The following is a 12,735-nucleotide window of genomic DNA, read 5'->3' on the forward strand; positions in this document are numbered from 1 at the left end:
TACATTTTTTTTCCCTCTGGAGTACATTCACTAATTTGTATTTTAAGGCATAGTTCATATTGAAATATGGTTTAGTCAATTTTCTCAAGAGGGAACAGATAAATATGGATTAATGGCTACTTTAGTTAATGATTGCAAGGCTGGTTTTAATTAATTGTGCTATGTAGCCATTTTTTATTCTGAAAATAAAATTTGTGCTCTGAATACCTTTTATTAGAAAAAAACTCAAGAAGAAAAATCCAACAGTGACCAATAGGAAGTTTAAAGGTCAACATAAGCAGAGAGAGAAAAAGGGAATAATTATTTTTGCTTTTTAAACATCTGTTTTTGCTGATGCTGTAAAGTAGCAGATACTTAATTAGTTTGACAAAAACAGAGTTTAGAACACTTCTGTGTATCTATTTGTTATTTTTCTTATTTTATTTGTATTTATATGCAAATAGAATATTTTCCAAATGACTTAATATATAAAGATGTGTAATGGAAGGAAGGAGATGTTTGATGAAAAGGAGTAGAATTGCTGATTTTTTTTTCTTTTGGTACAATTCCATGTTGTTTTTTCCCTTGTTTTAAGAATGAGGTGTCTGTATCTGGCTCCATCCCTAAGCGGATGGGATGGAGAGGCTTGCCTGGAGCCCAGGGCTTTATCCCCCTCACTTCTCCGGACCTGACTGCATTCTCCCTCTCTGGCACTGGTATTTTAAACACCTCCTGCGTGCATTCTGAATGTAGTGTTCATCCCTTTACAGCTCCTGAGGTGAAAGTCCAACCTCTCCAGGAAGCAGCTGCCAGGGAGAGAGCACTGCAGACAGAATTCTCCCCACAGCGGTTCAGAGCACCTGCCAGTTAACAAAAATCTTGAAACCCTTCCAGATCCAAATATCTCACATTTAAGCCCATGTGGGAGAAAGCAAGCTGGTTTAGTTGAATTCAAAAACTGAAAAGTAGAAATGACAAAGAAATTTCCAATTTGATTCCTGATTAAAACCAGTTGAACAAAACTAGTCTTTAACGTCCCCTGTATGTAACACCTCTTCTTGTGTATATTTTTTGCCTTCTGTATCAATCCTGCATTCATGCATGCACCTTTTTTAATGTAGGGATAACAAGACCTACCTACCTTGCAAAATGCCCTTGTGAGTGTTAAGTTAGATCATATATTAAAGTATTGGCCATACCACTTAACCCGAAGTCATCATTCAGCAAATGGAATTTATTATTATTATCAAGACCTGATGATCATAGACTTTAGTAATAAGCCAAAAATGTCAATATTTTGCATGAAGACTTTCCTACTTCCTTTAATCATAATATGCAGCCTTTCTTTCACTCTATCCATGCCTATTTTACTTAATAAATGTTAATTCATATGTTGAGTGATTTATAAGCAATGTATTGAAACACTGTATATGTAAAAATTCCATGGCATTGCCTCTTCTGAACACAGCCAGACACGTTAACATGGAAGCTTGACTTAAATGAGACAGTGGAAAGAAAAAGATAAGGCAATTTGCAATTTATAGTTTTGTAGAAAAGCATGGTTTAATTATAAGTTTTGAAAAGTGATTTTAATGTTTGGAATTTAGAGATTAATCCAAGACCAAATTTTAATGACTTCCTAGGCATTTAAAATATTGGGTTATAAACATGTATTTTTAAGTATAGAATTAATATAAATTGTGCATTAAAATAAGACTAAAGGTATGAATTTATACCATTGCTTGATCACATTAAAGTTCATGTCTTTTAGAAATTATGTATAGAATGTGTGAAGGCAAGAAAAACTTTTTTAAAAAAGCTTTATTATTTTGAGTGTTTTTCCCTCTAATTTGCAATATTAAAAAAATTCTGTTGTTTGAAAACGTGTTGTAATCAGACAGTAGCTCATAATTTTCGATCTCTTATCCCAAGACATTTTTAATATAGCTTTGTTACTACAAAGGAGTACTAGAATTAAATATATAGGAAATCGATTTCTTTCTCTCACAAAATAAGAAATCGATGTCATTTGGTATGTTTTTTTCCTTTTGTGCTACTACATAAAAACTAAAATATGCCCAACATGGTATAATTTTCATTGTAAACATAAATGTACACGTGCCATTCATATTACTTAGATACTTATGCCTAGGGGTTTAGTGAAATTACATCATAACACAGTTATTTCCATGCATTACAAATTTCAGTAGGAAAGTCATCTGTAAGTTACATAACCTCTTGGTACCTCACTCCCTTCTCTGTACAATGGGGGAAGTTATAGTAGTTGACAGTACTTATTGCAAAGGGTTGCTGTGAAGATTGAATGAGAGGTAGATACAGTGTGCTTAGAACAGTATCTGGCAGATAGTAATGTTAGTATATTATTATTATCTATGCAACGGTATTGAACTGTTACCTGCAGAAGTGTGTTTCTCACTTAGATATCACTTTAAATATATTTTAAAATATAATTCTCATCACCTGTAAGGGTGAGTGCTTCTCTAAATAACTAAGCTCATTGGACAAACTGCTGATTGTGTGGATTTCCCTTGACAAGGTCTAGCATGCCCTACACTGCGGAAATAGAAAGATAATAGGAAGTATTTCTGCCCCAGAGAACTTACCACCATAGTAGCAGTGAAAGATAACTTAACATGTTAAGTCAGCCATATTATATAATCATATTATTGTCCAGGGAATATTACCTATTATATAATCATATAATTTATATATACCTACAGCTATATGTGTATATGTATCTGTTTCCATATCTGTATCTATGATATTATCTAGGGAATAACCAGCATGAAAGACAAGAAGAAAGTGCCTTAAACACAAAGGCAGGTGGGTGAGGAGATCGAATTTGTTCTGTTCCGTTTGATCTCTGTTTCACTCCCCTTACCTCATTTTGGCCTTGAAACAGGATACCAAAGCTCTCTTTGTGTGCAGAATTAGCATGGAGGTTGTATGAGGTTCTGAATTAAAAAAAATTTTTTTTGCTGTGTGCTTTTGAAAGTCCTGTCAAATTTAGAACTTTATGATACAATGAAAAGACAGCTGTGAAGGTAGCTGGCCAGTCCCTTCATAGGAGTATCATTTTCACATGGTGTAGCTTTGAATCCAAGGGAAATTATACTTTTCTTCTTTTATTAATTAGTACTTTTCATAGGAGCTTTCATTAATCAACATGTCTTGGGAAAAGCTGATCTCTTTGCATAGAGCTGAATAAATCCTGCTGTGCTGTACTGGTAAAGGTGCTAAGGCTGGTGTTTTTGGAGTATGCTACGGGGAATTAGAGATATGAAAAGAAAAAAAAAAATCATTCTTCAACAACCACAGGCTGTTTTTCTTAATAGAGTTAAAAAAAAATAACCTAAATATGCTGATTTCCACTAAGCTCTCTGATATGCACCTTTCAGATTTAATCACCACAGGAGATAGTATCACAGAGTCTGTTAGAATTATTCCAACAGCATTTTGTTCAACTATCACATCACCTAATAGGACTTTATACTCCCTAAAATAGGGACCTGCCTAATGTGTTGTAACATCATTTATGAAGGAGCGCCTTAAAAGAGTTCAGGAAGCAGCCGTGGCATTCTCATTAGAAAAGCATTAACTGTCTTAAGCTTGGGTTTAAATAAATAACAATCTCGTAACAAAATGCGATATTCAAGCTATTTCTATACACTTTCCCTACAACCAGATGTTTGGAACGATGTATACAAAACATCCAGATGATTGACTGAAAATTTAAGTCTCTGTCATGGTATTTGTCACGGTGGTAACACAGCTTACACTGAGGAGTGTAGTTTTGGAACCGTTTCACTCATCTCCCTATAAAGTAGGTAGTCTAGCAGAGTTTTTAACTGAAGTGGAGAGGGGGGGTTTCTTTCAAAAAAAGCCATGCTGTACTCAATTAAAGGATGTATTCACTATCGAACATTTTCATTCAGATTATTTCATTACCTGGACTTCAAAGGGATCCTAAGATCACTAGCTGTTAAAATGTTCTGTTTGGAAGTCCAGGGATGCAAAATGATTCAAGGCTGTGCCTGAGAGCTGTTGCTTCATCCTGCTCCCATCGATGACTTGATCATCTTTGCTTCACCAGCACATTAGTTCGTCCATCTAAACAGGGGAACCCTCACCTCTGCTGTTATCTGACTCTAAGAATGCGTAGCAGAGTCTGCCACTGTGGTTAAAAGTGCAGGCCACCTGGCTTTGCTCAAGATACGATCTCCCAGTACCTTCGTCTCTTCATCGATAAAATGAGGATAATAGTATCCTTGGGTTTATGTGAGGATTAAATAGGGTAACAAATGTAACGTGCCTAACAAAGTGCCCAGCACATACCAAGCAGAATACTTACTGGTTTAACATGGTTGCTGAAGTACAGGGTCAAATGCTGTAGCTCCTTCTTCTTTCGCGTAGTTCTGAGCCCAGCCCATCTCTGCCCGCCACCCACCCCTTTACACTGTTCCCTCAGTGCTGAGACTGGTTCCGCACTGACTGCCTGATGCCCAGTTCGTCCTCCCTATCACACGGAAGGTATTGTTGTGCTACAGATGTTTGCACTTAATTACATGTTGTCACAGTTAATGTGGCTTTGCTTGCCGAACTAGGTTGCACTCTGAGGATTTTGATATACTTGACCATGTTATTCCTTCTTCTAAAAGTATTTTAATCTTTGCCTTCATTTATCCACTCAGCAAATATTTGTACTTATTGTTCATTAAGCATAGGCCCTTAGAATATACAGAAGTGACCAAATAAACAAAGTTCCTGGATCTTACTTTTTGCAGGGAGAGACGGAAAATAATCCGTCGGGTGAGTGGATAATATGCCTAAGTGGGAGTGTTGGAAACAGTGGTGTTCCTTTTGCTGTTTCACACATTAGGTAGTTCAGTGTAGACCTACGAAGATAGGGAACACACCATGCAGACCTCCGGAGGAAGAGAGTTCCAGGTGGGAGAAACAGTAAGAAATGTCCGCTTCCTGGGGCAAGAGCATGTGTGACTTGTGGCAAGCACAGCTAGAGGCCCAGGGTCGAGAGCAGAGTCCACGGGAAAGAGCAGGAACCATAAGGTCAGAAAAGCTTCAGGGGACCAGATTCCATGGGACTGTTGATCGCCCTCAGGATCTGAGTCCTTTTATGAATGAAATAGGAAGGCTTGGGTGGTGGATGATCTAATTTAAACTCTATGAAGTTCATTCTGTTTACTGTGGGGAGGATGGGGTCAAGAGCAGAAGCTGAAGACTCTCAGACAATTATAATAATCAAATTATAACCGCAATTTAATTACTATATTTTTACCTCCTGCCCTTCATGATGGCTATTCATGAATATACTTTATCATCCTTGCTAAATTATAAATTCTGTGTGAGCCAGGATTCCAACAGATTACGCTTTTAGACATCAGAGTTTTTGGTGCCAAAGAGCACAAACTAAATCCTCACACTTTGTACTTCTTCCACCTTCCCACTCTCCTCCGTAACACCCTAAACACTCTCCTTCTTTTCAGAATTTCATCTTAATACAGCACGTACATATCAAGCAGTGTCTCTTTGTGTAAAGGGGGAAAAAATTAGGGTGACTATGGAGAGCAAAGAGGAAGCAAAGAGGCAGGAGACAGGTCCTTATGCCAAAGAAGTCATATGTGTGTGTTCCTGGTTCATATATTTTACATGATCATCTTATAGTTGACCTTAAAACTATGTATGATCTATGTAAGTACCCTTTGATTTTATAAAATAGAAAGCCATCCCTCGGCCTTGCTATTTACACTTTGTAAAATTCTGCATACGGCAATTTGACTTATTTATGTTCTAATTCAGCAATGTAGTTTGGGAACAATTCCACAGAAATTCAAAGAAATCACACCCCAGTTGTTTTCCCTGAGTCTCATTCAAGGGTCTTCCTAATGTATGTCTTGAAAAGCTTTGGATTGGGACCAATAACAATTATGAAATATAGTTATCTTAGCCAAGGGGACATAAAGGGCTCTTTTTTTTTCATTTTTCACAGTGAAAAAATTAGGATCTATTCTTCTATGAAGGTCTCTGACATGCCAAAACAGGAATAATGCTTATGCTAAGACTGGGAGTTGTAACCCAGATCGGGTCTATGAAAGTTCTAGTGTCTAAAGACTAGTTCATCTCTGTGGTCTTCCTGATACCGCCCACCCCCACCCCCAATAAAAGTAAAGCTACTGCTGTCTCTCGGGAAAAGGAAATGCTAGACAGACTGTTCTAAATCAGACTTTCATAGTAAAATATCCATTAATAATTAATTTTCTGCTTCCTTTAGAACAGGACAGGTTAAGCAGTTGGTCACATTGAGTAAATAAGGAATTACTTGCAGTAATTTCTGCAACATTCTAATCATCTTCCCATTTCTGAAACCTATTTTAAAAGTCTTTGATCTGCATTCTGGTGAAAAGGACACTGAATGTAGAAATGTAAGTCTTGATTACAAATTCGGCTTTGCTGCCAACTAATACTGTGGCTTGGGCAAGTTGTTTAACCTAAACATTCCATTTATATTCTAGTGATGAACTGGGCATAGACGTCTGTACCCCACAGGGTTGTTATGAGCCCCAGATAGGATAAAGTGTGAAGTCCACATATCCAGATATGATAAACACTTGATAAACCCAGATTTTGAACACAAACATTGGAATGATCATAGTCCTAGTAGTGGTGTTTCAATATTCCATGCTGTACCAGTTACACACGTGATCTTGTGAAATGGTAGATATGCCCCCTCTATCTTCTTTCTGCATATTATTAAGAATGACAATATACTATAATTGTTAAATTATGTCATTACAGTGGGTTTTATTTTTTTCATTAAATACATCGGGAAAAGCTTTTCAATTAACAATGACCTTTATGACTTCTACTAGTTGGTATTCTGTAGATGGTGAAGCTGACTGCAAATTAGATTCTGCGATGTACCTTGTTCCTGATTTTTTCACCCACTGATTAGTTTCATACAGTTGGCAGCAGCCTACCCTGTTGCTTTCAGCCTGCAATTTTGTAGCAATCTCAAAACACTGTGTTCAGTCCCCCAAGGTGTTCTGTAGAGATGCTGTCAAACTATTTCGATGTATGTGTATTTTCATTCTGTAGCTGTGCTTTGTACTCATTTAAGAGAACCAGTCTTTAATTTGTATCCGAACATTTTCAGGATGAAACACAGAATTCCAGGCCTCAGCAAAATCACTGATATATGACTACAGCCTTCTGTTCTAAATCTTGACATGCCTGACTCCTATTAGATACAAAGCTGTAGTTTTGAATTTTGTTATAGAATACAACTTTGAATAAGTAGCTTCAAATTCATCCTTAAAATCTACCAACTGGCATCATGCTTGCTATTATCATCTAGCTCTAGCTTACCTTTCCAATTTCTCTCTCATCCCTCCTACCCTATATCCTATGCTTATTCATACTTCCTTGAAATGCCTGGCTCTCTCTCCTTTCCCTGGTGTGGTCCACATACAGCACCTCTGTCTAGAACACCTTGTCTTCCGCTCCTCATCTCCTTACCTCAGACATTTCCTATTCTAGAAAGCCTTTTCTCCTTACTTGCAGTAACCTTTCTGAGTCAATAACCCTCTTTTGTCTCTCGTGTATCTTGTGCCAGATTTAATAAAAATATTCTTCTTTCTGTATAGTATTAATTGGTTGTCTTAGTTAGATTGTCCTCCCTACTAGATTAAATTTTTGGAGAGTAAAGGAAAGAACTTTTTAAAAATTTACTTCTTTTTTGAGAGGCAGGAAATAATTAGGTTTATGTATTTTTTTTTTTTTTTTAATGGAGGTACTGGGGATTGAACCCAGGACCTCATGCAGGGTATGCAAGAGCTCTACCACTGAGCTATATCCTCCCCGACAAGGCAATACTTTTTGACTCCGTAAATAGTTGGTGTTCCATAAGTGTTTGTTGGATAAATGAAAGCTTTCTGGAAAAACTGTTGGTCAGTTTATTGAGAAGACAACAAGAATTTGCTACTAAAAGTTTTATATTAGCCTTGCTACAATTAATTACAACAGCAGTATTATCAGTAAAATGCAGTTTGTAGATTCAGTGTACAGGCCTACCGCTCTGTAAATGCAGATAATTTTAAAAAATAAACATGTATATGGTACCATTCTGCACTTTCTGCATCTGGTACATTATATTCAGAACTGGATTGGGTGAAACTAGGCTCTCAAAAACCTATTCTACTTCTTATGATTTCAAAGAAAGAAATGTGTTTTAGTGTTGAAAATGTTATTTGAACTAATTTAACCTTATTTAAATTTACTTGTCATCCAGACAGAATGAAAAATGATTTCGACTGGCTTTGAATTAAAACACACACACTTAAAAAACAAAAGAAAATAATATGAAATTCCATGTAGGTATTGTTTCATATTTGCTTCGGGAGTGAAAAATGTACCAGTGTGTTCACGTCTCCTGCGTTTATATCTGATGTTTGCATTTGATGCAGTGCCATAATTCAGCATATGGAAATACACTCAGAACAAAGATAATGTTGTCTCATATTTTCATTTTGATTAATAGTGTTCTGTCTCTGGTAATTTGTAGGTGTTATTTGGAAGATGGAGCTTCAAAGGGTGCTTGGCTGAACCGGTCAAGTATTATTTTTGCCGGAGGTGATAAGTGGTCAGTGGATCCTCGAGTTTCAATTTCAACATTAAATAAAAGGGACTACAGCCTCCAGATACAGAATGTAGATGTGACAGATGATGGCCCCTACACGTGTTCTGTTCAGACTCAGCACACACCGAGAACAATGCAGGTGCATCTAACTGTGCAAGGTATGTGTTTCCCTAACTGCTGTATTGTGAAGGACTGTGCTTAGAAATGTCCAATATTGGGATATCGAAATGCCTGAGAGGCAGCTGACAATGTTGAAAGATATGTTGTCATTGTCTTCAGGAATTTATGCTCCTAGATTCCATTAAGCATAATGGCTGTTATAGGCATACAGATCCCCACTTACCAAGATCAAAAATTATCCATTAACACCACATTATGATTTTTCTTGTCTATGATTCACTTTGTATCTTCCTATGAGTCACCTCTTCAATAAATCTTTGAGAGCCCATGATTGATACATTAAAATAAATCTTTTATATCCCATGATGGATACATTAAAATATTAGAACTTTCTGAAATATGGATAGTAACTCTGAAAGTAATCCTCTAGCCTTTCAACACTCTGTCTCAATTCAACTTCTATTTACTTTGATTCAAGTCACAATGAAAAGAAGCAGCCTTTTAGAATTACCTTATTTAAATATAGAGGAATTGAAAAAATATGGTACAGAATGCTTTATACTTTAATTTACTTCCAGTAGATCGTAAATCATGCTAGCAAACTTACAAACTCCAAATACAAATAGAATCATCATATTATTTTATTTTTCTTGCATACTAAAATGTAAGAGCATTTTTATCCTCAACGCAACTGCTTTTCAGGGAAAATGCAGTTATAATGCTAGCAGAATGGAAAATGTATATGTTTGCCCTTTTGCATTATTTCCTCGTGCTTTATAGATTAATCATGTGTTGGTTGCATAGAACTAGTATGCTGTGGAACTCAAAGTGGCATTGCAGAATTTCTAAGTAAAATTAATAACACAATATATGATAATGGAATGCCAGTGAATGCATGTTTTATTCCTATCAGGAAAGCTGAGTGGGCAAGTTAATTGTATTATTTCTGAGTCTACCATTCAGAAATCAACAGTAAGTATTAATTTATATACAAGGCTTAACATCCAGAAAAGATTGCTCATCTACAACTTTGTTAACTGAGCTTTATTTCCTCACATAAAGGTACAACTGAATTCAAATGCAGCATCCACTATTAATAAATATTTTAACACTGTGATAATGATTCAACTTGTGAAACAATTAACTTTAAGAAGGAAAGTATAAATCGAAGAATAAGTCAGCGAATTTCCTCAGTGGTTTGTCTTATTTCAGATCATTGAAGACTTTGGTGATGTGTCTTAAAAGCATGTAAGAAAGTAACATTTTCATCGAAGTCTATCTTTATTCAAAGATTACCCAGAGATTCCAGAGGGCAGGAGTTTTACCCAGCTTCAAAAACTGACATGAAGTTACAAGTCAAAACCACATGTCTTCAGTTATCCAAGCGTACTCCTGTTCTCTTGTTTAGTTTGGTGCCCTTTGCCTTGAGTTTCTAGCTCAAAGACTATAAAATATTTTTATTACATGAGAAAAATACTTGCACTATAATATATTTGAGTCAATTGAGATGTGGATATTTTGCTTCTTGAAGATTTAAATAATGTATTTCTGAACACTAAATATATCCCTTTTTCCTTTTTTCCAAGTTAGGCCCATATATTTATATGTATATAAAAGCCCTGCTCAGGCAAATGTTTAATTTCCATAGACTTTCTTCATAAATTTATATTACATAGATTATTTAATATTATACACAATTTTAAAACTGTCACATGCCTCACTCTGGGCCACATTTTTTCTGACCATTTGATGATTATAAACTTTTTAGCATTGCTTCAAGACGTGCATGTTAGAGATACACTTATTGAATATTTTATCAGTATAACATTTTATTCCTCTAGAAAAATAAAATTTATGTTTCTCTTTTGATGTATGTGGTTGGGTCAAATTTAAAGCTAATAATTTTACAGTATTTATGAACATAATTACTTATTAGAAGTTGATTGACATGCGGGCAGTTTTCCAATTACATTAATAAAGTTCAGAGAATACGTTAATAGGCTTGTCAGTCAATTCAAGAACTAAATAAATGTCATAAAAAGTCAAACCCCACTTAAGCTACATTTCCTCTCAATGAACAAAAATAAATCAATGTGCACATTCCTTCAGTCTCTGAATCTGTTAGGTTGTCTGATACTCAGTGTATCTGGATAGTTTTGAGGTGGGTTTTTTTGCCTAACAATTTGTCAAGCCTTGATTCACCAAGGTAAAGAAATTTAGCAACTGAGAGCAAACTGTATTTATTAGTCACTGATGTCAAACACACATTGTCTGGTAAAAACAAAGCTCATTTTTAGTTGTTGAAACTATGTGCTCAAGGGGGCTATTTTTAAAAATTCATTTTGGAAAGGGGATAATTAAAAGGGTTTCTGCCAACACAGACTTTGTGCTTGGGAAATTTGTTGGTGTTATTAATTTCTTAGAGCTATTAGTATTAATAAATGGAACAACAGGGGGGAAATGATACTGGAGTAGGAGTTGGAAAATTTGGGTTGCAGTCCTGAATTTTCCCTCATGAAATGGGTAATACTCACGCCTTTCTATGCTTTAGTTTTTACCTGTGAAAGAGGGGAGGAGTGGGAAGGAGGACTCAGGCTCAGATTCAGATCGTAAAATCTTAAGGTCCATTCTAGTCAAAACCAAAAAGACAGATGATAGGGAGAAAAAAAATGCACTGTGATTATTGCTTTTGATTTGAACTATACAATGTTTTATTTTTAATTTTTTTTTTTTTTATGACGGTGGTACTGGGGATTGAACCTGGGTCCTCATGCATGCTAAGCATGCACTCTACCACTAAGCTATACCCCAACCCTTGCTTTTGATTTGAAAGGGAAAAAGTTATTTAATTAAACAAGATGAAAAATATTTTATAACACATGTATTAAGAACCATGCAAACTAATTTTCACATGGTAGCACCTTCTAGTACTTATTCTGCAAGTATGCTTTATTTATGTCCATGTTTTTTCTTTTGCCAACTGAGCTGGACCGTATATTTACTCATAGAATTTGAAGAATGTAGTGAGTTGGAGTTTTGCTTCAAGAGGGTGGAAACTGGCTGATGGATTTAGTAAGAAAATAGATTTTCCATTACCTTTCTGTAACACTGATAAATCAAGTTACCCCACTGTTCAGTATTTCAAATCATGTGGTGTAGTATTTACCAAGAGCAGTCTTTCTTGTTCATGAATATAAAAATGTATGAGGCTTGGCTACTTATTATGAAGGCAGATCCCTATTCCAACACTCTGATGATAGGAAATGTAACATGTAAATGCTACCTACTCAAATATGTAACAGGATGGTTTCTACTTTAAGTCCCTGTCTCTAGTCCAGGTTGTATACAGCACAAAACAGACATCCAGAGATACTGTATAATAACTAAATGTACACACAACAGCCCAGACAGCACCTTGATTGCAGCCTTGTGGGAATATGAACGGGAGACCCAGTTGAGATGTGCTGGGACAGAAACTGAGATAATAAATGGATGTTGTTTTACCACACACACACGCACAATCCATGGAACGTTCATCACTCAACTTGTGCCCTTTCAGGGAGATACATTCTAGATTTCCTCTAGGAAGGGTAGAAAGAGATTTGACTAGAACACAACTCTATGACCAAAATAAAGTCGCTCAGGTGTTTTGCTTAACTAGAATATTCATGATAGATGGGATGGTGTACTTCCCTTTTCAAAGACAGGCTTGTTTCTCTAGCTGCTGGGAATGCCATCAGCAGAGGGCATGCCGTGGTCGGTCCTTCCAGAGATGGCCTCAGACGCAGAGAGGCACAGTCACGTTCTGCCTGGAGCAGCGACATCTGATGACTGGCTGAGGCAGCCACTGCACGGGCCTCTCCCTTTCAGCTCAATAGGGTAACTCTGCTGGGCCCATTTAGCCCCATAACAGCTGACGCTGTTGACTGGTGTCCACTACAGCTCAGCTTCTCACTCTGTTC

General features: G+C 36.3%; 1 protein-coding gene across 3 annotated transcripts in view; it reads left to right on the forward strand.

Annotated features, from left to right (window-relative positions):
- Positions 1-12,735, forward strand: part of NEGR1 (neuronal growth regulator 1) — a 778,258-nt gene that overhangs the window by 306,599 nt on the left and 458,924 nt on the right. For all 3 annotated transcript variants that reach the window (XM_064493454.1, XM_010989034.3, XM_010989031.3), the window contains exon 2: positions 8,579-8,811. In XM_064493454.1, the coding sequence (XP_064349524.1) occupies positions 8,579-8,811 (233 nt within the window). The remainder of the gene's footprint in view (positions 1-8,578; positions 8,812-12,735) is intronic.

This window comes from Camelus dromedarius, chromosome 14 (genome assembly GCF_036321535.1).
Source record: "Camelus dromedarius isolate mCamDro1 chromosome 14, mCamDro1.pat, whole genome shotgun sequence".
Classification (NCBI taxonomy): domain Eukaryota; kingdom Metazoa; phylum Chordata; class Mammalia; order Artiodactyla; family Camelidae; genus Camelus; species Camelus dromedarius.